Source organism: Psittacula echo, assembly GCF_963264785.1.
Source record: "Psittacula echo genome assembly, chromosome: 2".
NCBI classification, from domain to species: Eukaryota; Metazoa; Chordata; class Aves; order Psittaciformes; family Psittacidae; genus Psittacula; species Psittacula echo.
The window spans coordinates 58,020,358-58,042,402 of NC_137737.1; the positions used below are offsets into that span (position 1 = coordinate 58,020,358).

Sequence of the window (22,045 nt, forward strand, 5' to 3'; positions counted from 1 at the left end):
CACAGCCATCCTGGGGCAGTTCAGCCTGGCCAGGAGAGCTCCCTCTGCCCAGCTTCCTCTCCCTCCCCGGGAGGTTGCACCTCTGGCTCCCTGCTCCGGCAGAGAACTCTCACCCATTTACTATGGGGTGTGAGCAGATGCCTTCCCTGACTCCACAGCCAGGTGTTTCGCAGCTCAGTTTTCCCGCTCTCTCCCCTTTGAAACCTCTGCCAAGGCTTTACCCCCTGCCTGTTGCTGTTCCTGGCTGGACTGCGGGGGAACCACATCAGAGCCAGTTTTGTGCTCACCTTGCCCCTGGACATGAGCCGACTCCCGCCTGGATGGGTGGCTAAAACCTCAGGGCTGGGCTTAGTCCAGGATAGAGCAGAGGGCACGTCAGGCTCCCTCAGCTTGCTGACCATGGGGAATCACCAGTGCGTTCTACATCTTTTCCTCCTTCCAGCCGTGGCCAGCAGCAAATTCTGAACACGAGGGAGCAGGATCTGCAGCGTGGCCAGAACAGTTGTGTCAAGTCGAACAGGCCAACGTGCCTCAGGTGAAAGCCATTGCTTAAGACGAGGCTGAGCTGTCACAGCAGGTCATCCACCTCTTTAGGGGTGGGAAATGAAGGAGGAGGGAGGTCCCTGCTTATTTCAGCAGTGCAAAGTGTTACCGGCAGAACAGCTGTAGTTCAGAGTTCAAGTTCAGAGTAGTTCTCTTCAAGTTCAGAGAAGCTGTGGCTGCCCCATCCCTGGCAGTGTTCAAGGCCAGGTTGGACAGGGCTTGGAGCAACCTGGTCTAGTGGAAGGTGTCCCAGGCAGTGGCAGGGGGTTGGAACTGTATGAGCTCTAAGATCCCTTCCAACCCAAACCAGTCTGATTCAAGTCCAATGCTCCCTCAGACCAGGAATAGACATCCTGCCCTATTAGGCATGTGGAGATCCTGATTCAGAGCTTGAAACTCAAGGCAAGAATAACCTGACCTGCAGGAGTTCTGTAATCCTGTTGTTTGCCCAGTATTATTTACCCTTTATTACTGAAGCGAGCCCAAGGAACAGACCTGGGGCTCAGGCAGCACTTACTGAGGAACCTGAATCAACCCACCCTCCTACCTGCCACTCACCCAACCTAAGACAGGCCAGAGACAACACCCTTTATACTCAGTGAGCCTCTGCCCAACAGGTCAGCCCCAGAGAAAAGCATGCTCAGGCTGAGGGCGGGTCTGTGTACACATGCTAAGCAGCTATGGTGCTGCTTGAAGGATTCAGAGAGGAAATAAAACCTGGGGAGCAAGGGGAAGTGTGATCTGTTGATGAGAGAGCAATCATCCAAAAAGCCAGCTCTTGCTTCACAGTGAGGAAGCCGATGCCAGGTCAGCAGCCTACACAGGAAGCAGCACTCCTATTGTCTCCAGCCACACTGCAGTCCCCTCTGATAACCACCCAAAGCCTCAGGGGCTGGGGTAGATTGCTCTCTAACCTGCATAATACACCTTCCACCTTACAGATTCCAGCCCGTGAAATGATCCAGAGGGGACTGTGAGGGGAAAACACACAAACTAAAGTGTTTAGAAAGGCAGACTTTGTATTCCCCCCCCCCCCCCCAAAAAAAAAAAAAAACCCAACCTGCTAATTCACATGTCCTATCCGTAAGTGGGATCAGCAGGAAGAACAATCCTGTGGGAAGTGATGGGACTGCTCCAGAAGCTCAAGAGATACCCTGAGACAATTAAGGGACTCCAGCAGAAGCCAATTATCACCAGCCAAGACTGGAGAACTGCTACCCACCTCTTCACTTCCATGAGTCCAACTAGGAATGACAGATTATTTGGGAAACATAGGAGATGTCCCGAAATTCTCATGCAAACTGATGTGGCAAAACGCTGGTTGGGTTGGTGTTAATCCAGCAGCAGGTACCGTACAAAGATGATACAAAACAACGTGATACCAGTGCAAGTTTCATGAAACTTTTTATTCAACAAGTATTTCATTATGATTCTGCCAAGATGATCAAATGAACAGCAAGGCATAAAAACCATGAAATAGTTAAGAGATTTTATTCTAATAGCTTTAATTACAGTGCTTGTTTGTCGAAATGAAAACTGAAAACAAGTATACAAAACAGTTGATTACTAAGTGTGTATTGAAAGCAATAAAGGTTTCCACAACACTAAATAAACCAGTTCTGATAGTTCCTCGAGTTAAAGTTTAACAGCTCCAGCTTCTTCAGTGTTTTATCAAAATACAAAAGAAAAGTAAAGAGGTCTTTTTTCTGATGGCAAATCTGAACCTTGCAGTATGAGGGATGCCAAGGGTTTTCACACATATACAGATATGGGATTGTTCCAAAATGGGATTGAATACTTCTAGAGTGGAATGACTCTCCAAACTCTCATGCTTTTTTTTTTTCCTAGACGCTATACATAGATGTTTGGTGTTTTTCATGGCAATTCTTGCGTTAAGTACAGTACTTTCTGCCTCTAGAGCTTAGGACTAGTACAGGCTGTGCTTTCTGTGGAAAGGTTTGCCTTCTGGAGTGGTTTACACACAAGAAAAGTACAAAACACTTGTGAAAAATATGACAAAACGTTGACTTCTGGAAATAATCTCAAGTTCAATGGAAGTGATAAACCTCGCCTTAACTGAAAGTCAGATGTTTAGCATGAGTCTGCAAAAGCTCATCTAAACCAGGTCTGACAAATCTATGAACAAATATGAGCACGCACTGTGAGCTACAGAAAGAGCCAGAGATGTACTGGTTATGATCTGTTCCTTAACCAGATGAAGCCAATTGGGTGTCGATCGTTGCTTCACCATCTCGAAAGAATCAAAAGTCACCACTCAGAGCTACAACGGCAGAAGCTACGTCAAACGTTGGTATGTTGAAGTGTTTTTACTTTTCCTTGACTACTTAAAAAAATACAGAATTCAGGTTAAAAACCAACCGCCAAAATCGATCTCACAGATCTCACAACCCAGCCGAGATAGTATACAGCTCTACTGCACGAGGACCACTGGCAACCCTTGTGTTGACCCACTGAAATCCCTTCCAAGTACTAAACAGTGAGTTGATTCTTTACAATAAAAAAGCTGAGTAATATTGCATAGGAGTACCAGAAACTGTCTCATTGGAAACAAAAACTATTTACATTAAATAAGAAACCTAACTGTTTTCAGGCTTGTATTTGCCACATTTACAGCATGATGCAATATATACTGTGACAAAAGAAATGAAAACAGCTTCCGGCACTCAATACCACAAAGTAGCACAGTTTGCCACATTAGAGTAAAGCGAAGGGCGAATAGGAGGAAATAAGAGGGAAGGGTGGAAAAAGAGGGAAGAGGAAGGTTTATGGTTTCATTTCTGGTTTCGGAGCTGATTGGACAACCAGTCCAGTCCTTCATAGAGACCGTCTCCACTAGTAGCACAGGTTGCCTGGATATACCAGTTCCTGTGACGAAGAGAATGCAGTCCAAGTTTGTCTGTGATTTCTGCTGCATTCATCGCATTCGGCAGGTCCTGAGGGAAGGAAGAAGAGTCATTTTCTCCCCCACTCACTAAGAAGAAATGCCCACCTCCCTCAGCCGTTTTTGATCATCAGTTTTAAGACCTCGTAGAACTTCTCTTTAAGAAAAACTTGGTGGATTACTTCTATACTCGAGCTATTTCCCCTTTACTGACAAAAGTGTCAAAGGCTGAACACCACTATCAAAAGCACATATTACAGAATATTTCTCTTCAGAAAACAGAAGGAAGACAGCTGACATTCGGATCAAGTCATCAGGCCCCTTAGTGCTGACCCTGAACTGCTTACAATTCAAGGCCATTTCATTCACTTTCCACTCAGGAAAGTGTTTTTTTTGTTTGGTTTTTTTTTTTTTCTTTTTTGTGACTGCAGATATGACTTAAGGTCAAGTTTTAACATAAAGTAGTACTCGGCTTAGTACTGATTTACATTGTCCTCCCTCTCCAGCCTACACAGGTCCCTCTGAATGATATCCCTTCTCCCTCCAGCACATCAGCTGCACCACACAGCTCAGTGTTGTCAGCAAAATTGCTGATGGTGTGCTTGATCGCAGCAGGATGCTGTTCTTACTGTAAGTTTACTAGCCCTGTTTAAGGCCAACTTTTGGGTTTAAGCTACCAAGGCCCTTACAAGCAGTAAGATGCAGACCTCTCAGCTCACTCTGTGGCCTGGAAGTGTTCAGCTCACACGTCAACACAAATGAATTAAAAGTCAGAAGAGTGCTCCCACCATCATGAGCAGTGCCCCTCAACAGCCCAACTGACTAATTCAGGGAGGTTCTGGCATTCTGCCCTTCCTCTCTGTTTGGAGGAAGTTTGGGAGGGTGCTGTACTTGAGCCAAGCCAAGCCAACCTTAAAAATAAACTAGTAGAATGCTTCCCCAACACTGAAAATACAAGTTTCTATTAGCTAAAAAAGATACTCCTCCAGATGGGAACAGGGCAATTCAATCTACAGGTTTGCTGTCTTCAATAGAACTGAATGGACAGTCACTGAGAGCTTATCTATTATTACACTAAAATCCCAAACATCTATGTTCAACATCTAGCACTTACAAGTATGTTGTACATTTGCAAGATTTCTTACAGCAAGACGTCATTCTGGGCATACCTGTTTGTTAGCAAACACTAATAAAACAGCATCTCTAAGCTCATCTTCTGCCAACATTCTCATAAGCTCTTCTCTGGCCTCATTCACTCGTTCTCTGTCATTACTGTCAACCACAAAAATCAGACCTAGAAATAAGCAAACAATCAGAAAAAGCACATACCAGAAGTTATTTACAAATGATAAATACCTCTGGAGGTCAGAGCTAAGCTTTAAAGATAAATTAATGCAAAACACCATTACTAGAAAAACACAGATTTCTTATTACTGTAATCTCATGTCTGAGAGAATGTGTTCTTGCTGAAAGCTAGTGAAAGCAAGTGCTAGTTTGCATTTGCGTTTTTGGAAATTGTGTTCTTCAACTACATAACCACTTGGTACTTTCCAAGGAGCAGCAACTCTTGAAATCCTGTGACGGGACTTGAATGCATGCACATTATGAAGGCACAGCAGCAGCAGAAGTGACAAACTCTCAGTTCCCAGGGTTGTTAAAGCTTGTAGTAAAGACTTTGAAGTGAGGGCAGAGAGCTGTGATGCTTACAGAAGAAAGGCAGAATTTGGAACTTGCTCTGAGTCAGATGAACAAGGAAGACTGGTTTCTAGATTTCCTCCCATCCCTCTTTGAACCTGCACTAGCTTAACAGAAGAACCAGACCAGCACACAAACACACCCTTAATCATAACAAATATTTCCACAGAAACTTGCAGAATTATCCCAGCAAGGACATTAAAAAAAGCTTTTGGATTCTGGAAACCTGCAATTTAAGCATTTGGACTCACCTTGTGTGTTCTGAAAATAATGGCGCCAGAGTGGTCTGATCTTATCCTGACCACCTACATCCCACACCGTGAAGCTAATGTTCTTGTACTCTACTGTTTCCACATTGAAGCCTAAAAGAGAAATTGTGGCAAAAATTCCAGTTAAACATAGGTGGCCCTGGACCTATTGTATTTACTAAGTCATGCTCAGAATGTTAATGTCTAAAAAGTTATCTCAAAATTTAAATCTACTATAAATAAGCAGAATATTACACTGAAGACCTCAAAGCAGACAAACATGGGTTCTCTGAAGCTCCTCCTCCCACCCCCACTGCAATCAAACAAACAACAGCTCTAATTTGCTATCCAAGCAGCTACAAAATGCAGAGCAAACTACGTTTCATCAAAACCCCATGAGCTTTAAGGCCTACAAATAAGGTATGTCTCTGATAAGGCAGTCACCCTCAAAAAATCATCATGGAATGGTTTGGGTTGGAAAAGACCTTAAAGACCATCTAGCTGTAAATCCTGCCACAGGCAGGGACACCTTCCACTAGACCAGGTTCCTCCAAGCCCTGTCCAACCTGGCCTTGAACACTGCCAGGGATGGGGCAGCCACAGCTTCTCTGGGCAACCTGTGCCAGGGCCTCACCACCCTCACAGGGAAGAACTTTTTCCTCAGATCTCATCTCAATCTGTCAGTTTAAAGCCATTCCCCCTTGTCCTATCCCTACATGCCCTTGTAAACCTCTTCCCATGCCAGAACATCCAGCTGTGCCATGTCCATACCATGGTTTTAGCAAGTGTTTGTTCTGACAGCCAGGTTACTTAAATCAGCAGAGTGGCAACCAGGGTAAGATACTGCTGCAAACAGTAAGACCCAAATCTCAAAGCAAGCACCTATATAAATATTAAACAAAAAAAACCCATGAACAACCCACAACTTACCTATAGTAGGAATAGTAGTTACTATTTCACCAAGCTTAAGTTTGTACAAAATAGTAGTCTTTCCTGCAGCATCCAGACCAACCATTAAAATACGCATTTCTTTTTTGCCAAAAAGGCCTTTGAAGAGGTTAGCAAAAATATTTCCCATGCTTGAGATAGGTTCTCACTGGCCAGTGAAGTCTAGAGGAAAAAGATCACAGTATCACTCATGAGTTACCAATGGCTGTGGGCTGACTAAAGAAACCACCAACAAAACCATCAGGTAATACACATCCTTTACAGACACGACCATACATGTTTTTTACCCCACACTGAAGCAATACAAAGATGAACAGATACACTGAAACTAATAAAATGCTAATAAAACAACGTGACTTTGGGTGCTTTAAATCTTTCAGCTATTCTTTCAGACGTTCTAGTACTAAATGATGTTCTCAAACTTTTGTTTCCAGAATATATGGTTTGCTTTCAACACAACTGACCGCTTCAGGTACTTTTTGTCCCACACAGTCACAAGACAATTTATCTGCAGTCTAAAGTGTCACCAGAAAATACACTTTTTTAAAAAATCAATCTGCAGTTAAAAAAGATTTAAACGTGTGCTCATCTCTTTGCTACTCAGCACACCAATAGCTGGTCCTTCTTTTGTGAAGGAAACTCAGAATATAGCTTGGATTCTCTCCTACTCAAAACAGCTTCCTTCCTCGCAATCCCTGAGGAAACAGCCTGCGAACACAATGTAAATTCAAAGCAGTATTACTTATATTACCATTGGAATGAAACCTCTAGGAAGCAAATTCACATTTACTGGAACTATGGAAAATTAGCCACATTAAAAGATAACGGCTTAGAAATAAATGCTGTTTCCTTCACTGCCAACACTTCTGCTTGGACACTTAGAAGCGATTCAGATCGCCAGGAACTTCCTGTTTAGGAACTGGAGGAACTACCTATCCATTCCAGCCCTCACAGACACTCTGTGTCCTTGGGAAAGGATCCACCCCACAACAAATTTCCCACCTTTCTAACTTACTTCTACACGGTTTACAGTTTAAGGTCACCAACAGAATCATTATTCTGCTCATATAAAGCATGAAAAAGCAGCCTGAAAGCTTTACAGCAAGGCACAGATGAGTATGTTACATTGTGACAGTGATTCACCCCTCTACTGCTGGAAGCTCTCAGATGTCAGCTTAAAAAGAAAAGACTTGAGCCCAGCTGAAAATACATGCTTAAGACAGTAGAAGCACATACAGCCAAGATGTGTAACAGTCAAAGGATGGGCTTCCTGTAAACCAAGTCACACAATTTTAAATGTAACATGAAGTTTGAATCATCTCTTGAAGATACCCTGTATTTCATAATGTAGCTCTGTGCCTGAAGCAAAATCCTTGCTTGAAATAGACTTTACAAAATACATATTTAAGACCATTAAAACAAGCTTTGAACCACAGAACAAAAATCTGTCCAGCTTCATTTAGCGCCCTGCTAGGGATGTATTAATTCTGACTTCCTCACTCTACTCTGGGAAAGCTCCAAGTAGTTCTGCTCTTCTCAGTAAGCTCTGCTGGATGTGATTTTTAACCCAAAACTTCAGCACTAACATTAACCAAGTCACATGTCTTAGCACAAGAAGCTCAAGCTCCACAGTGAAGGTCAGAGTCCACTTCAGAGCTCCTGAATGATACCACCACTTCAACTTGCTGAAGTAACTCAACTCAAAGTTTCATTTATTTCATATGATTGAAGGTCAATGTGATCGAAACTTGAAAACTAAGTTCGTCTGTAAGCCAGACAGGGCAGCCTGTGGATTAGAACCAAATGGAAGGTTTAAAAGTTCTATTATTCCACCATTTCCTTCATATTTCTGTAGCACAACCATAAATATTCAACTCCCACTTGAATATATGAAGGCTGTATAAACAGGAAAGTTAATTAGGAAGTGGAGAAAAGAGTTTTGCTAGAGTTCCCATTTATCCAGATCACACACACAGCAGGAAGTCTCACTTCCCAGCCCACAACAGTAGGTCTTGCAGGGCTGGAGGGGAGGAAGGCTGTAGAGCTTTCCTTTGTCTGGCCACTCTCATGTCATCTCTATCTTATACTTTGCCTGAAAAGCAACAGTCAGGGTTGAACCATATTGTTTCACCAGAACTCTTGTAACGCTCCAAAATGACCATAAGAACTCTTGTAGCAAGAGAACCTTAAGAAGCCCTGCAAAAGAATGAATTTGTTTCTGCATATTTAAAAGCATAATAGGTTATTAAATGCTTTGATCAATAGTAGTAACACAGCAAAATCTTAGTGTTTACATTCATGGCATGTTTCCACACTCTGGAGAAGTGTGTTGAACAAGTTGCTTACACTTTGCACTGAAAGTAGTGAATCCCATTAGATCCTTGTTTTCCTGCCAGCTATTTCCAGGTCAAGTCTGCCTTCCACCACTGAGGAAGTCTTTATAACCAGTTTTTATATCTCTCTCCCCCTCACCTTTCTCCCCCCCCCCCCCCAAAAGTAAAGACAAGATACATTAAAGCACTTGGTTTCCATTTTCTTCTTGTTTTCCTCCACATTCCTACTGTCCAAACCACTTCTCTAACTTATTTGATACTCCAGGGTAGGCGACATTGCAGAAAGTCTGATTTATTTTTATAGGCAGTAAAGTGCAGTTTACAGCCCACCCCCTGTAAGACAAGTCTGCTTAGATGTTGAATAGAAAGTAGCAGAATCACTGCTGTCTAAAAGAAAGATATCAGGTGAAACTCATCTGCAGAACTGCAAGAAACTATTATTGTGGCTCCCACCACTGACTTGTTAGATACTGCTGGGGCAAAAGAGAGGGTTTCCATCTTCACCATCCTCTGACCAGCAGCTAAAATCACGTTAATCTATTGCCACAGAAAAGGAAATCATACTCCCATGGTTTGTGCATTACTCTCCTCTCCCTACACTGTCCCTGCCAGTATTTCCTTACTTTCTATTATCTAAGCAAAAGCACCTCAAGTTCCTTCCTCAGTATCATTAAAACCCCCAACCAAACCATCATCACATCTGTGACCAGCCATCAGGTCTCTGCTTTTTTCCTGCCATCAAACATCAAAGACACTACCACAGCAGAAACTGCTACTGCAGTTTAGAGCTGCTTCCCAGGACTTTGCTGCCATCCATTAATACAACTCAGCTGAGAGATCACGCGATTACTTCCACTGTACTTCAGATCTGAATCTACTTTAATTCTCAGTTCAGTCCACTAGTTGGACTATGAGAACATACACAGTCTGAAAATATGAGAAAACTGAAGACCCTTTTAGGTGAACCAAGCAATCCTCTTACTTTTCAGGCATCTTCAATATTCGCAGTATCAAGACTTGCCAATATATTGCCTATATGCTATACTGAAGCTTAACTTTCTCTTTCCCTCAACCCAAACGTTGTCAGTAATTGCTACATGGATCATTTTAGAAGTCCAAGTTCAATAAAATGCCTGAAAACGTAAAAGACTATGGCTTGTGAGGTGCTTGTAGTACTTCAGCACATCTTCAGAAGAGGCATCTATATGGCTACATAGGAAGTGTATGAAGGGGAACAATTTGAATCAATAGCAGACTATTTCTGCAGCGCTTAGTGTGCATGTGCTCTCAGTGCAACATCAGCTTGTAGAAAACGAAGCTTGTCACTCCCTAGATCACCCCAAAAACTGAACTGTCTGTATGACTGTTGTTTCTCCCTGGCTATCAAAGCCCTGAAGCACACCTTAACTAGTTTACTCCACCTCAAGATCCTCACTGCAGTAAAAACCTGTCAGGCAGGTTCAAGTAAGGTATCATGTGCCTTTGGTAAATAGCAAGGCACACACTCACTGGGTAAGACTGTCGTTTTGTTTCAGGAAACAAAGTATTTTCAGCAGCCTGTTTTCTAGTAAGTGATACATTTAGATAAGCAATTAGGAGAACAGGCAGCCTTTTTCAGAAAGGCTCAGTGCAGCGAGTTAAAAATGAATGAGTGTCTGCAAGAGCAGGCAGCCTTGTGTCTGCTAAAGCACGATGGTCCACAAGTAAGAACTGGAATTTGCTTTTATTAATTGCAGGTGGTTAGAATAAAAGCTCTGAGGAATATCTCAAGGCTGAAGATCATTCAACACTTAATCTTCTGCAGTATATTTAACCATATGTTAATGAATTTTAATGTCATTTCATTCAGACTGCTTATCTTGAGAAGTCAAATATACTTCTTGGATGAGCTGTTACTTAACAAGCTACCCCACAGAACTATGATCAGAAGGGTATGCAGTACATCAGAGTCAACTACCTCTTGAAGACTCTGCATAACTGTAATTTTGCACCTCTGGAAAAGTTCTTTTTAACCACATAGTGATTAAACTTCCCTAAGCTGGGAATTGTGGAAAATGCTACAGTTTCAGCTTCACATCCTTTCTTTAAACATACCAGAGCAGACAAAATCAGAGACAGAGAATGCCATACGCATTACTCAGTTAAATTATGCCTGCAGTATAGAAATACATTTATTTCCCTTCTAAATACCAGCACTTACCACATAAGGCTCCTGCAGTGAAAAAATAACACTCAAAATTTACCAAGTGGAATAACCAAGAACTTGCTGGGCACAATCATTTTGTCAATCTGTAGCCAAAAAATGCCAGGAGCCATGCAGGTAAGTCATGAAAACTTAATTCCCCATCTCCTCTCTGCACAGCACAGCAAGACAGAGGCACAGAAGGCATCTATTGTCTCTGGAACTGTTAGGTCTCCCTAGGATGTCTGTATTTTGTTTTAAGTGCCTGTTTCAAGGAGAGACAAACATGATGCTGCTACCAGTGACAGACTGCATTACACAGATAAAATCAGTCAAAATACTAATGCTAAAGCACAAGCTAGCACCCCTAACAATTGCAAGTTTACCAAAAAGCTTTCTCCTAGTAGTTTTCTGGACCCTGTTTTATTTGCTTAGACATCTATGGCAAGTAAAACTGGCGCGCTTACAAAGACAACTGATCTACTACCGAGAGCATGTCTCCATTTAAAGAAAGGTGCACTTGACATTGGCCTAAGCATCAACTCCACCTCTAATACAATTAGAAAACCCACAACCCCAGAATTCCTAGCCTGGTATTAACACCCCAGTTTTATCAGTCACAGGAGAATAAAAATCGATCCATTTGTTATTTAAGTCCAAGATAATCCCCTTGTGAAGAAAGCACCTGGTGTATTTGTTAAGCTACTCTTAAATTGTTGGTAGTCTATGTCTAGTGATGTTAGTATGGTCTAAAGTAACTCAAATCAACACAAACACTGATTTGAAATCTAGTCAGTTATCACCAACTGGCTTGTATCATGTTTCTACTTTATAGCAGTCTAGAAAGTTTAAAATTAAATGTCAAGAAAAGCAAAATATTCACACAAAGGATCACCAAACCCATGGCGTAAGCAAGAAATGAGAAAGCTTTTTCTTTAAAAAAAAAAAAAAAGGAAAGAAAAAATCAAGCTCAACAGCTGTTACTGGTGTTACATGCAAGAACAACTGGCAAATAATTTAAAGTGCAAATCTAACTTGGCAGCTTGTTCTTCACAATATAAAGCGTGATTTAAAAGAGATTGTGAGAAGTGATCCAACAAGAATAGAACACTGCTAAAATTTAGGCTTCCTCTAGGGCTGCAGTATTTCACACTACCAGTCAGCAGGCACAGCCAATTAAGGACAGCTGCATTGTTTTGAATTTCAAGTAATTTATTTACAGACTAAAGTGCTCTGTTACAGCAAAATCTGAAAGCCAGTCTTGGCCAAAAAACTTCTTTATATATACCCAGAGTGGCCCAATACACAGATATACCAGTACAGTTATATTTAACTATTTTTAGAAGCTGTTTGCTGACCTTCCACAGCTGATAACCCGAGTGAAAGATGACTACTTATTAGCCCAAGCCCTTTAACTCTGGGGCCTTAACAGTGGATTTTAGCCTAAATAATTTTTATTGGAGCTACTTTAGACTATACTAACATTGCTAGGCATAAACTACATGCAAAATTTAAAAGTAGCTAACAAGTAAGCCAGGTTCTTTCTTCACCAGGGGATTACCTTGGATGTAAAAAACACTGTAATAAAGGCCGTTTCAATAACCTCTTCTCAGTGCAATTCATTAACAGTAAGCCCCAATTCCTTTATAGTTGTACCCATCAAAACTAGGAAAATGGTAACTGTGGAGATCAAAATCTACCACTATGACAATATTCCCACAAGCATGAGATGGAAAAGGTGCCCTAAATTATGTCTTCTAGGAAAGGTTTGAGGAAAGGTAGTGGCATTGAAGCATCACATAAAATAAAAGATAAATATTGCACTTGCATCTGATGAGGCACAGCTGGCCACCAAAGGCTTGCAGTGACCAACTAAAAAGTGCCCCAATGCACACAACATTTTCAATGCAAACAGAGGACAAGTCAACTGCAAGCAAGAAGTCAGGTGAAAGATCCAACACACAGCCGCTCCTTATGAAGCACCTTCGTTCAACCTAAGTAGGTTGATCATCTTGCTGTCTATACACATTACCCAGATAGCGCATTTTCCACATGCTGTAATATTCTCTTGAGAGCACTGGGGTCAGAGTCACAGGAAAACAGAAAATATTTCCACTTACAAGATCAAAACAAGGGCAAAACAGATAAAACTTCCTTTTGGGTCAGGCCTATTTCTTAGCCACAAGAACTCTTAAAATACTGGTCAGAATAAAACAAAGAGTCAGTATCAAGCAAAGATGGCAGGCTGCTTGGCTTGATACTCAAAAATATCAGGTTTCATTGAATGGTTTGGGTTGGAAAGGACCTTAAAACTCATCCAGTTCCAAACTCCTATCACAGACAGAGACACCTTCCACTAGACTAGGCTGTTCCAAGCCCTGTCCAACGTGGCCTTGAACAGCACCAGGGATGGGGGCCCAGCTTCTCTGGGCAGCCTATGCCAGCGCCTCACCACCGTCACATTACAGTTATTCCCCTATTCTCACCTTCAAGCAGGGGGGCAAGCTACTTCTATTTCATAACTAGTGTGGAAAATATTCTATTTAAAGGACAGGTGGAAAAGTACCGGAGCTGTTGCTGTTCATGCTTTTAGATAAAGCACATCCATCACATCCTTGCAGTCTGCCTGCAGCTGCACAGGAAATAAAAGAGGTGCCACTAAAGTAGCTGTGACACCCAAGCACAGACTGAGCCTTCATAGTCACCTGTTCAACAGTGGGTACTCGCTGCTGTGAGGACCTGCTATTTCTTTCCAGATAAACATTGCCTTTTTTTTTTTTTTTGAGGCTGAACTATTCACAAGTTAAAAATCTTCAGTTTTAAGCCAAATATCCTGTTATTCATTCCCAGTAACTGGGCAGTAAGTCAACATTTAGACTCATAGTAGAAACAGCAAGAATTCACATGAAAGTTTTGGTAATAAAATTGGCTTTTGGTCAATTTTTTGTCAATTTTGGCCAATATTTGTCAAAGCAGAGCCCACGCAGCTAGTCACTGCTACAAAATCAGTGTATGAATAAGAGCTATATTAGACAAGGGAGTTTTATTAGAACTGAAACGTCAGCAGAAGTAGTACCACAGTCAATGTTTCAATGTTTGCATGTGTTAGAAACAAGAAATAAAATTGGATACTCGCAAGCAGAAAGAAAAAAACCATGCTGAATAACACAGAAAAACAGCTGCTGTAGTAAGGAAGCTGATTATAAACTTCTTTACTCATCAGTTAAAGAAAAGAGAATAATGGCTGAGGACAGTGCTAGCTCTAATACAAGCTCTGTAGCATTCCAGTAGCTAAACTTTAAAGAGATTTCTAAAAAAAGAATCAGAACTATTCCTTTTCAGAAGTTAACTTATAATCACCACATTTACCCACTGTAAGGCAATCTAAAGGCTGCTGAAATCCATTAAAATTCTTGCTTGAAAGTCCATCTTTACACATCTCAGCAGCTTTTATTTCTAAAAAGATCTGTTCTTTTTAAAGAAAGATGGTTCTTTAAATGTCACCACTGCAAATTCAGCTGGAATCTTGGGTTGTGAGCTTCTCCTCCTTCCACCAGTTAATGCAACCAATAGGTTATCTGATAATAGTGCCTCAGCAAGATGTAGAAATGCTGCTTAAAGCAGGCTTTCAAACAGATGTAACTGGAGTGCACATGAGAATGCGGTGAATTATAGGGACTAGAATCCAGCCCCCTACTCCCACACACACTTTGTTTGCCTAGAAAAGCTGTGACTAGTCCTGCCCCCTGCTTGGTCAGTGTGATTTAGCACACACAGGGAACTATGCGCACTGAGCAAAATTGCACCACCCCTGCCCAGTTCCTTTTCAGATTCCAACTATTTCACAACTAGGCAACCTTAAAAATTCAGCAAATGCCTCAGACCATCGGGGACTGACTTACATCCAGGTGTTCGCCTCGTAACACAATCCAGCACCTATTAAATACGTCAAAGACCACTGCAGAAGCAAAGGCTTTTCTGAGCAACACATCTGTTTGAAATATTTTTACTCCTGATGCTCTACTACAGAAGAAGCTTCAATAAACTTGGCAAAGCAACTGAGTTTAAAAGGTTCAAGTGAGGCGAGTTTCCTCACCCTTTCACCCAATATAATTACTACAACAGGGAAAGCAGTCCAACAGGGTTCTCAAGCACTGCAGATATGTTTTTAGCAGAGGAAGTCAGTGGCATCACACCAACCCTGTAAACTTTCCTTTTGGAGAATCCCTTTCTATATTCGTAACACTATGAGTACTTACACTGACAATAGGATTATAAAACCCATGAACAAAAGCCAAGCAGCGATCCTCTGGCTCAGCTACAGTTCTTTTTTCCTACAGAAGTGCTCCAAATCAGTAGCAAATATAATGATATTGCTAAATGACCTTGGACAATTTAGTTTGACTTGGTTTCTTTGCCTGAAAAATAAGGTTAATGGAATAACTTGGGAAAGGGTCTTGTAAGCCTCGCGGCTTGCAAAACAAGAGTTCAAAGTATTATATAAATAGTTCACATTTTAGTTATTGACAAAACTACATTTCAAAACAAGACTGCTGGATACAACTCTAATCAACCTGTGGAATTTGGTTTGGCAAGAGACTATCAGCAAAGGAACAAGGTCAATGTCAAACACAACATTTAGGCAGTTTTATGACCCAGCCGAGTTTTAGCTGTGCTCTGCTGGGGCAAATACTCTGTGAAAAGGTTCGCATAGCTCGCCTATCCCTTTATCAGACAGAGATTATCAGCCTGAAGTATCACGTTAACTACTCACAGAGACAAGATACAGGATTTTCAAACAGAATATAATATCCTCCCACAGGGAGCTGCTACGCTAAGGAAAACTGATCTCCTAGACCATCAAACCAAGACACGGACAGCACACAGTTTGCTCCAGGCTAAAGCTCAACTTCTTGCAATCACCCCGTCACCCCAGCAGAAAGCCCTACTCAGCACTCAAGGGCTTAGTTGAAAACAACCTCTCTCATACAAGTTTCATTCAAGCCTCCTTTCCCCAACCGCCCTACCAAATCTCTGAGGTCCGCTATGAGGAGGGTTTTGGGGGGAAAGGAAAACGAGGAAATTCCTCTTTCCCCAGACCCGTTCACGGGCGGGGCAGAGGCCGGAATGAGAGAGTTTGGGGAGGAAGAAGCCCATCCCGTCTAATTCCTCCGATAGGGGGAGCGGCACCGGGCCTTATGCAGCTGCGGGAGGTCGGCGCGGTCCCCCCCTCTAGTCCCAGCCCACGCCTCTCCAGCAAGGAAATGATAAGGCTGGCACCCCTCCCGTCCCGGCCCAGTCACCCAACCCCAAAGGCGGGATGGAGGAGGACGGATGGGGCAGCGCCCCTGCAGAAGGCCCGCCGCTCCCCAGGGCCTGCGCTGCGGCCTGGCTACGGCTTTCTCCTCCCGCCGGCAGCCGCGGTGGGGTGGGAAGAAGAAAAAGGAAGGACGGGAAGAAGCGACCGGGCCCGCTCGCCCAGTGCCCGCAGCCCACTCCTCTCAGTGCCAAGGCCGCGGCACCTCACACCCGGACACGGGCCGCCGCCTCCCCCGGCGGCCGCGAGGTGTGGGCGGGGGAGCTCGTCGGCGGACCGGGGCTAAAACGAGGGAAGGGGAAGATGTGAGCGAACGCACCGGTGTCGGCTGCTGCCCCGGGCAGTGTATGTGTCTGTCCTCGCACCGTCCCGCTCGGAGCCAGCTCCCCCCTGCGCCTTCTCAGCCGCTCTCCGCCCAAGCACACAAGATGGCGGCACTCGCCGGCCACGTCAGTGCCAGCCCCGCGCGCGGAACCACGGGTAACCGAGGAGGGCAGCTGGGGGGCGGGGCTGAGCGGGGAGGGAAAGGGCGGGGCTACGGCGGGGAGCTGCGGCCATGCAGAGGTAGGCGTGTCCTAGCGTTGGCCACGCCCCCTCCTTAAGCCACGCCCCCATACCGCGCCGCCGTGCACTGCCTAGCCTGGTCGTGACCGGATGTGGGAGGGGCATGTGCGATCTTGGCGTGGGTCGTGCGCCGGATATCGGTCTGTCTGTCGAGCTGTCGTATGTCGTGTGTCGTGTAGCGGCCGTCGTGCGTGGTGCACCACGGCGTGTGCGGGTCGTGCATTCCTCATTCCCGGGGAAGTGCCCTTATGGGCACCGTGCAGCATTGCCCTTTGCCAAGGCAGGCAAGGGTCCACGCTGCTGGCTTGCTCGTGTTGGGCTGTTCGGGGATGCGTGCGGCAGCCATTCCGTGCAGGTGTGTCGCGCTGTGTGCTCAGGGAGGTGGTCATGGCTTACATACGTACATTGAGAGATGTCCGTGCACCCTGCGCAGGGTTTATGGGCGTCTGATAGTGCCGGTGTGCTCCATGCGCTCAGCAGTATCGGCTGGGCATCGAAGTCTTTACTGCATAGGCACAACAGAGAGGCAAGGAAAATCCTTAAGGCTCGCTTATCCAAAATAAAACGGGACTACAGGGAAGGACGTCCTTTCCCAGGTAGCTCTGCCGCCACTTCAGTTTGTCTTTGAGACAAAACAGGGTTTCATAGAATCACAGAATGGCCTGGGTTGGAAGGGACCTTAAAGCTCATCCAGTTCCAACCCTCTGCCACGGGCAGGGACACCTTCCACTAGACCAGGTTGCTCCAAGCCCCATCCAACCTGGCCTTGAACACTGCCAGGGATGGGGCAGCCACAGCTCCTCTGGGCAACCTGTGCCAGGGCCTCACCACTCTCACAGGGAAGAACTTCTGCCTAATATCTAATTTGCTGAAATTTTTACTGTTTCTAGTACTGGAAAGGCGAAATGGAGAGGACCCACAGGATGGAGTGGTGCAGCCAGGTGCTGCCCCAGCACCTCCATGCCTCAGTTTCCCCATGCAGAGAAAAAGCCTTTTAATTTTTTCACCTTAACAATACATGGATGGATGGGATTGAATAGGTGAACACAGAGCAATTTTTCAGCTCCACATGGAAAAACTCCATAATATTGTTCAAAAGCTCGAGAGATTGGTGTAGAAACAACTGTTAGTGCATGTGCATAATGAATTTAGGATTATTTCCTTTCTGGTTTGTGTTAAGGTAAATCTAGGTCATGTGCTGCTCAGGTTAAATGCTAAATACTAAGTACTTCCTTTATTAAAGGCAGGAAGAGGGGTTTTGAAAGACAGCAGGAATCCATGAAAACTGCTTATTTCTAGATTTTCCCCAACACTTGTAGGAAACAAATACCTTGAAGACCTCCATCCCCCCGTCAAATGGGGTTGAAATTACCCGACAGCTGAAAACATTATACAGAGGTGAGAGAGGGCAAATGGATGTGAGACAAAAAGCTTCTTTTCCTAAAAAATGGGTAGCACGCAAGAGGGGTGGCAGCAACAGGGCTAAGAAATGCCAGGAGTCAGCCTAGGCTGGAAGGGAGATCTGCCTTGCATGTTTTCCAGGGAACACCATCCCTGTGCGTGAGCGGGTATGAGTTAATACAATTATTATTATACTTAAGGAAGCACGTAAATTGCATTAAGCTCTCCCCAGACAGTCACAAACCAGCCAAAGCACTGTCAGTCTAAGAAAGCGATGGCAAAACATGCCAAGAAAACAAATTAATTGTTTGGGTTTTTTTTTTTCCCCACACTGCAGAAGCTGACCTGTCTCAAATGGGATTTCAGGAAGAGAATTGCGGTGAACAAATTGCTGCCCATCTCAGTGTCCAGGCATGGGCAACTACCACTGGGATGGCAGATGTCCGTATCCCTTCAGTGCAGGCTGTTTGTGAACCCTATAGAGCATAGCATCCTTCAGGACCTGGTTTAAGAGATACCAAGTTGAGCCTAAAATGCACAGTGGATTTTAATCCTTCAGCAACACCTTTGAGAAAGGAAAGGAGAATTTGCATTGGCTTGGGGCTTCTGGGGAATGTCTGCCTCTGCTCCTACTGTTCGGGGACATTTTGAGTGAGCCCTGGGACAGGAGCTGTGCTGGGAGGCCATGCTCTGTGTGTCTGTGAATAGACTGATACAGGGAAGCTGCTCTTAAGATGACAGCAGAACCCTGTTAATGCATTTATCCCCCATCTCCAAATCCTCTCTTGGCCATAGCTGAGTCCAGCAGCAGCCCTGTCTGCTCCATGATGGGATGGCGAACCAGGTCAGGTGCTGGTCTGGGATAAAAGTAACCTCTCTCTCTTTCTTTTTTTTTTTTTTTTACTTTTTTGCTTTATTTTTAACTCAGAGCAGTTGCTTGCTTTAGCTCACAGGGATGGGGGGAGGAGAGAACACACTTATCCCACCATCCCATCACCTACCCTCCCCAGTAAAAATCTGGCTGATGGAGGTGCCAGCTGGGGTGCAAAGCAAGTCAAGGGGGGTTTATTTCGTTATTATCATCTATGATGTATTGTCTGTGATGTAGTATTTCATTTTTATCATCTCGGTGGAGACCTGAGTTGACGCTGTGCATGAGGAGCCAGTAGAAATTTGGCCCTGTTGGTCTGATTCATGAATGGTGGCTGCGGTGACGCAAGATGAACACTTCACCCAGTGATTCATGACATTTATAGGAAGAAAGGGGCCTTGGTTTGTTTGCATCTGAGACAGCAGACGTGTCGCTTGCTTTCTCTTCTCTGTGAAAGCCCGTGGGGGAGAAGGATGAAATGGGGAAGGATCCCTTGGGGCAGCTTGGTTCATTTTCTGGGTGCTCCTGGGATTGCAGGAAGTCCTCTGGCTTTTTCTGGACGGCCACTTTGGAGCTGGAGAGTTTTCTCCCCCGCTGGGAGCCTCAGATGACAAATCTGCCGGCTAAGCTGCACCCTGTTCTCGCTGCCTTTTGAAATAAAGTGTTTGTGTAAAGCAATTTTCTGAGGCTATAAAAATATCACCAGGAGTCACCAAGCACTTGCCCAAAGGATGCTTTTCCTTCTGCATCTGCCCTAAGAAAAAATACCACAGGCTGGATCTGCTCTGACTCTAAGGTCCTCCAAGAGAATCTTTGCTCCCACTGTGGACAAGTTGTCTGTACTGAAAAGGTACTGCCTGATGGTAACCTGCTGGTGTCTGGTATCGAGGGGTGGTGGAGACCTCAGAGCTGGTGGCAATGTTATCCAGCCACCAGATCCCTCCTGGTTGTGGTGGCAAAGACATTTTGGGGTGATGCTGGGGTGGGCACCCATGTGGAAGGGGCTGAAGGGCACCAGAGTCGATCACTGCTCTGTCTTCTGCTGCCTTAAAGCTCCTGCTGTATGGGGCTGTGCTGTCAGCTTGAGGATTTCTCACCTCTGAGTCTCTCACTTTGGGTGGGTGTTGCAATTACTCACAGGAGCTAAGAAATCCTACCCCCTCCCAGTCATTTCCTACTTTATCTACCAAAAAAATAGCAATTATTCCTTGGAATTGTGGTCCTGGAGTCACCTGTAGAGGGGCCTGGGCTATTGAAAAACTGACAGATCTAATCTTCCTGCTCATGTTTCACCATCTTGGCAGCAAAAGGAAGGTGGAAATGGGGAGAAAAGAAAGTTAAACTCTAAATGGCTTGCTTGATTGGCACCAAAATAAGAATATTCGCATCAAGAGCTTTTAGTTTAGCTTGGTTTCTCTACTCAGAGCTGCCTTAGGTGGCAGAAGGACCCACGCAGCCAGAGAATTTTTGAGAACATCTCAGATGTGGGCCTGAAGCCTGGGAGAGCAAAGGAAGCAGATGATGTCTGTGCTCTTGACACTGACTCCCCAGGGATGTTGGACAAATTGCTGCAGCTCTCTCTGCCTCACTTTTTTCCTCCTTAATTTGGAAGAAGCTTCGCTTCATGACTCAGTGTGTAGTGTAGCCTTTGGTGAGAAGCGCTTTGTATAACATCCGCGTTGCTAATTGCTGACACCTCTGGATAAAGCTCTTAGCCACATCCATCTGCAGCAGGATGATGCTCTGTTTGAGCAGCCTCGGTGATGTCTTCTAGTACCCAGGGAAGACAGATTAGAAAGGACAAGTTGGTTCCTCTGCTATCATCTGTCCATCCCTCCTCCCTTCAGCTGCTACAGGGCAGATGTCCCAGCTGAGCGAGTCCTTCTGCTCTTCCTCAAGTCAGTGGAGATAAAGAGGAGTGATTCACCCATCCACCTCCAGTAGTTCTCCATCATGTGTTGAGGGAGGGCTGCAGAGATGTCCATGTTCAGCCAGTGGCATCTCTCCTGTGATGATGGACAAAGATTTGCTGTGCCCCCCACATAATTTCAATGTCAAGCACTTAATTTACTCAGCATTCAGGTTGGAAAATGCATGCTGGAAGGATGCTTTGCCTGCAGAATGCCCTGCTACCTGCTCATCCTGACCCTGCAACATCGGTGATCAGGGAGCGCTCACTGGCTACATCTTCTCTGTGGAGCACTTCTAATGTAGAAGTGTTACCACTAGCACCAATTATATCTGACAGCATGTTGGGCATCTGCAGCAGCAGTAGAAACGTGTTCCTGAGCATACACCTGGGCTATCTTCGCAAAGTACTGCTGTCCTCTTAGAATCACAGAATAGTTTGGGTTGGAAAAGACCTTAAAGTCCATCAAGTTCCAACCTCCCTGCCACAGGCAGGAGCACCTTCCACTAGACCAGGTTTCTTCAAGCCCTGTCCAACCTGGCCTTGAACACTGCCAGGGATGGGGCAGCCACAGCTTCTCTGGGCAACCTGTGCCAGGGCTTCACCACCCTCACAGCTAAGAACTTCTTCCTCAGATCTCATCTAAATCTCTCCTCTGTCAGTTTAAAGCCATTCCCCCTTGTCCTGTCACTACAGGCCCTTATCTGAAGTCCCTCTCTGGATTTCTTGTCAGCCCTTTTAGGCACTGGAAGGCTGCTCTATGGTCTTCCCACAGCCTTCTCTTCTCCGGGGGTATGAACTGATTGTCCAGCACCCTCTGGGCTCAGCCTGCTCAGCCTAACTCTGTGGACAAGCCTGGGTCAATGCAACTGAGTTCAGTGGGCAGCACTAGCCTTCCAGTGAAGTGTTCTGGGGTGTGCTGAGTTGGGTCTGGTATCTGATACCAATCTGGTCTCTGGGATGGACAGTTCAGCAATGCTGAAGCATATTCCCTTGCCTGGTCCTATCCCTGGCCCATCAGACACTGTCAGAGCTATCCTGAGTTTTCTTTTGGAGGGGAGATGCTCTCCAAACATAAAGACAAAAGGTGGGAGCATTAAAACATCCCATTTAGAAAGCTTTGTGAAGTTTT

The 22,045-nt window shown here is 44.7% G+C and overlaps 1 protein-coding gene across 1 annotated transcript; it reads right to left on the reverse strand.

The window, feature by feature from the left end:
* Positions 1–1,930: 1,930 nt before the first annotated feature.
* Positions 1,931–16,634, reverse strand: ARF1 (ARF GTPase 1). Its single transcript, XM_080611637.1, has 5 exons — positions 16,488–16,634; positions 6,319–6,498; positions 5,392–5,502; positions 4,615–4,739; positions 1,931–3,497 (listed from the first exon to the last, which is right to left on the reverse strand). Exons 2-5 carry the CDS (start codon positions 6,464–6,466, stop codon positions 3,336–3,338), a joined length of 546 nt encoding a protein of 181 aa, XP_080467763.1. The 5' UTR covers positions 6,467–6,498; positions 16,488–16,634; the 3' UTR covers positions 1,931–3,335.
* Between the last annotated feature and the right edge of the window lie 5,411 nt (positions 16,635–22,045).

What these genes read in the sequence shown, in the direction of transcription:
- ARF1 (XM_080611637.1), bottom strand. Translation starts at nt 6,466, where the DNA reads ATGGGAAATATTTTTGCTAACCTCTTCAAAGGCCTTTTTGGCAAAAAA. An exon ending in AACTACTATTCCTACTATAG is followed by an intron (nt 5,503 to 6,318) that starts GTAAGTTGTGGG and finishes TTTCTCTTTTAG; the next exon opens with GCTTCAATGTGGAAACAGTA. An exon ending in TTATTTTCAGAACACACAAG is followed by an intron (nt 4,740 to 5,391) that starts GTGAGTCCAAAT and finishes GCTTATTTCTAG; the next exon opens with GTCTGATTTTTGTGGTTGAC.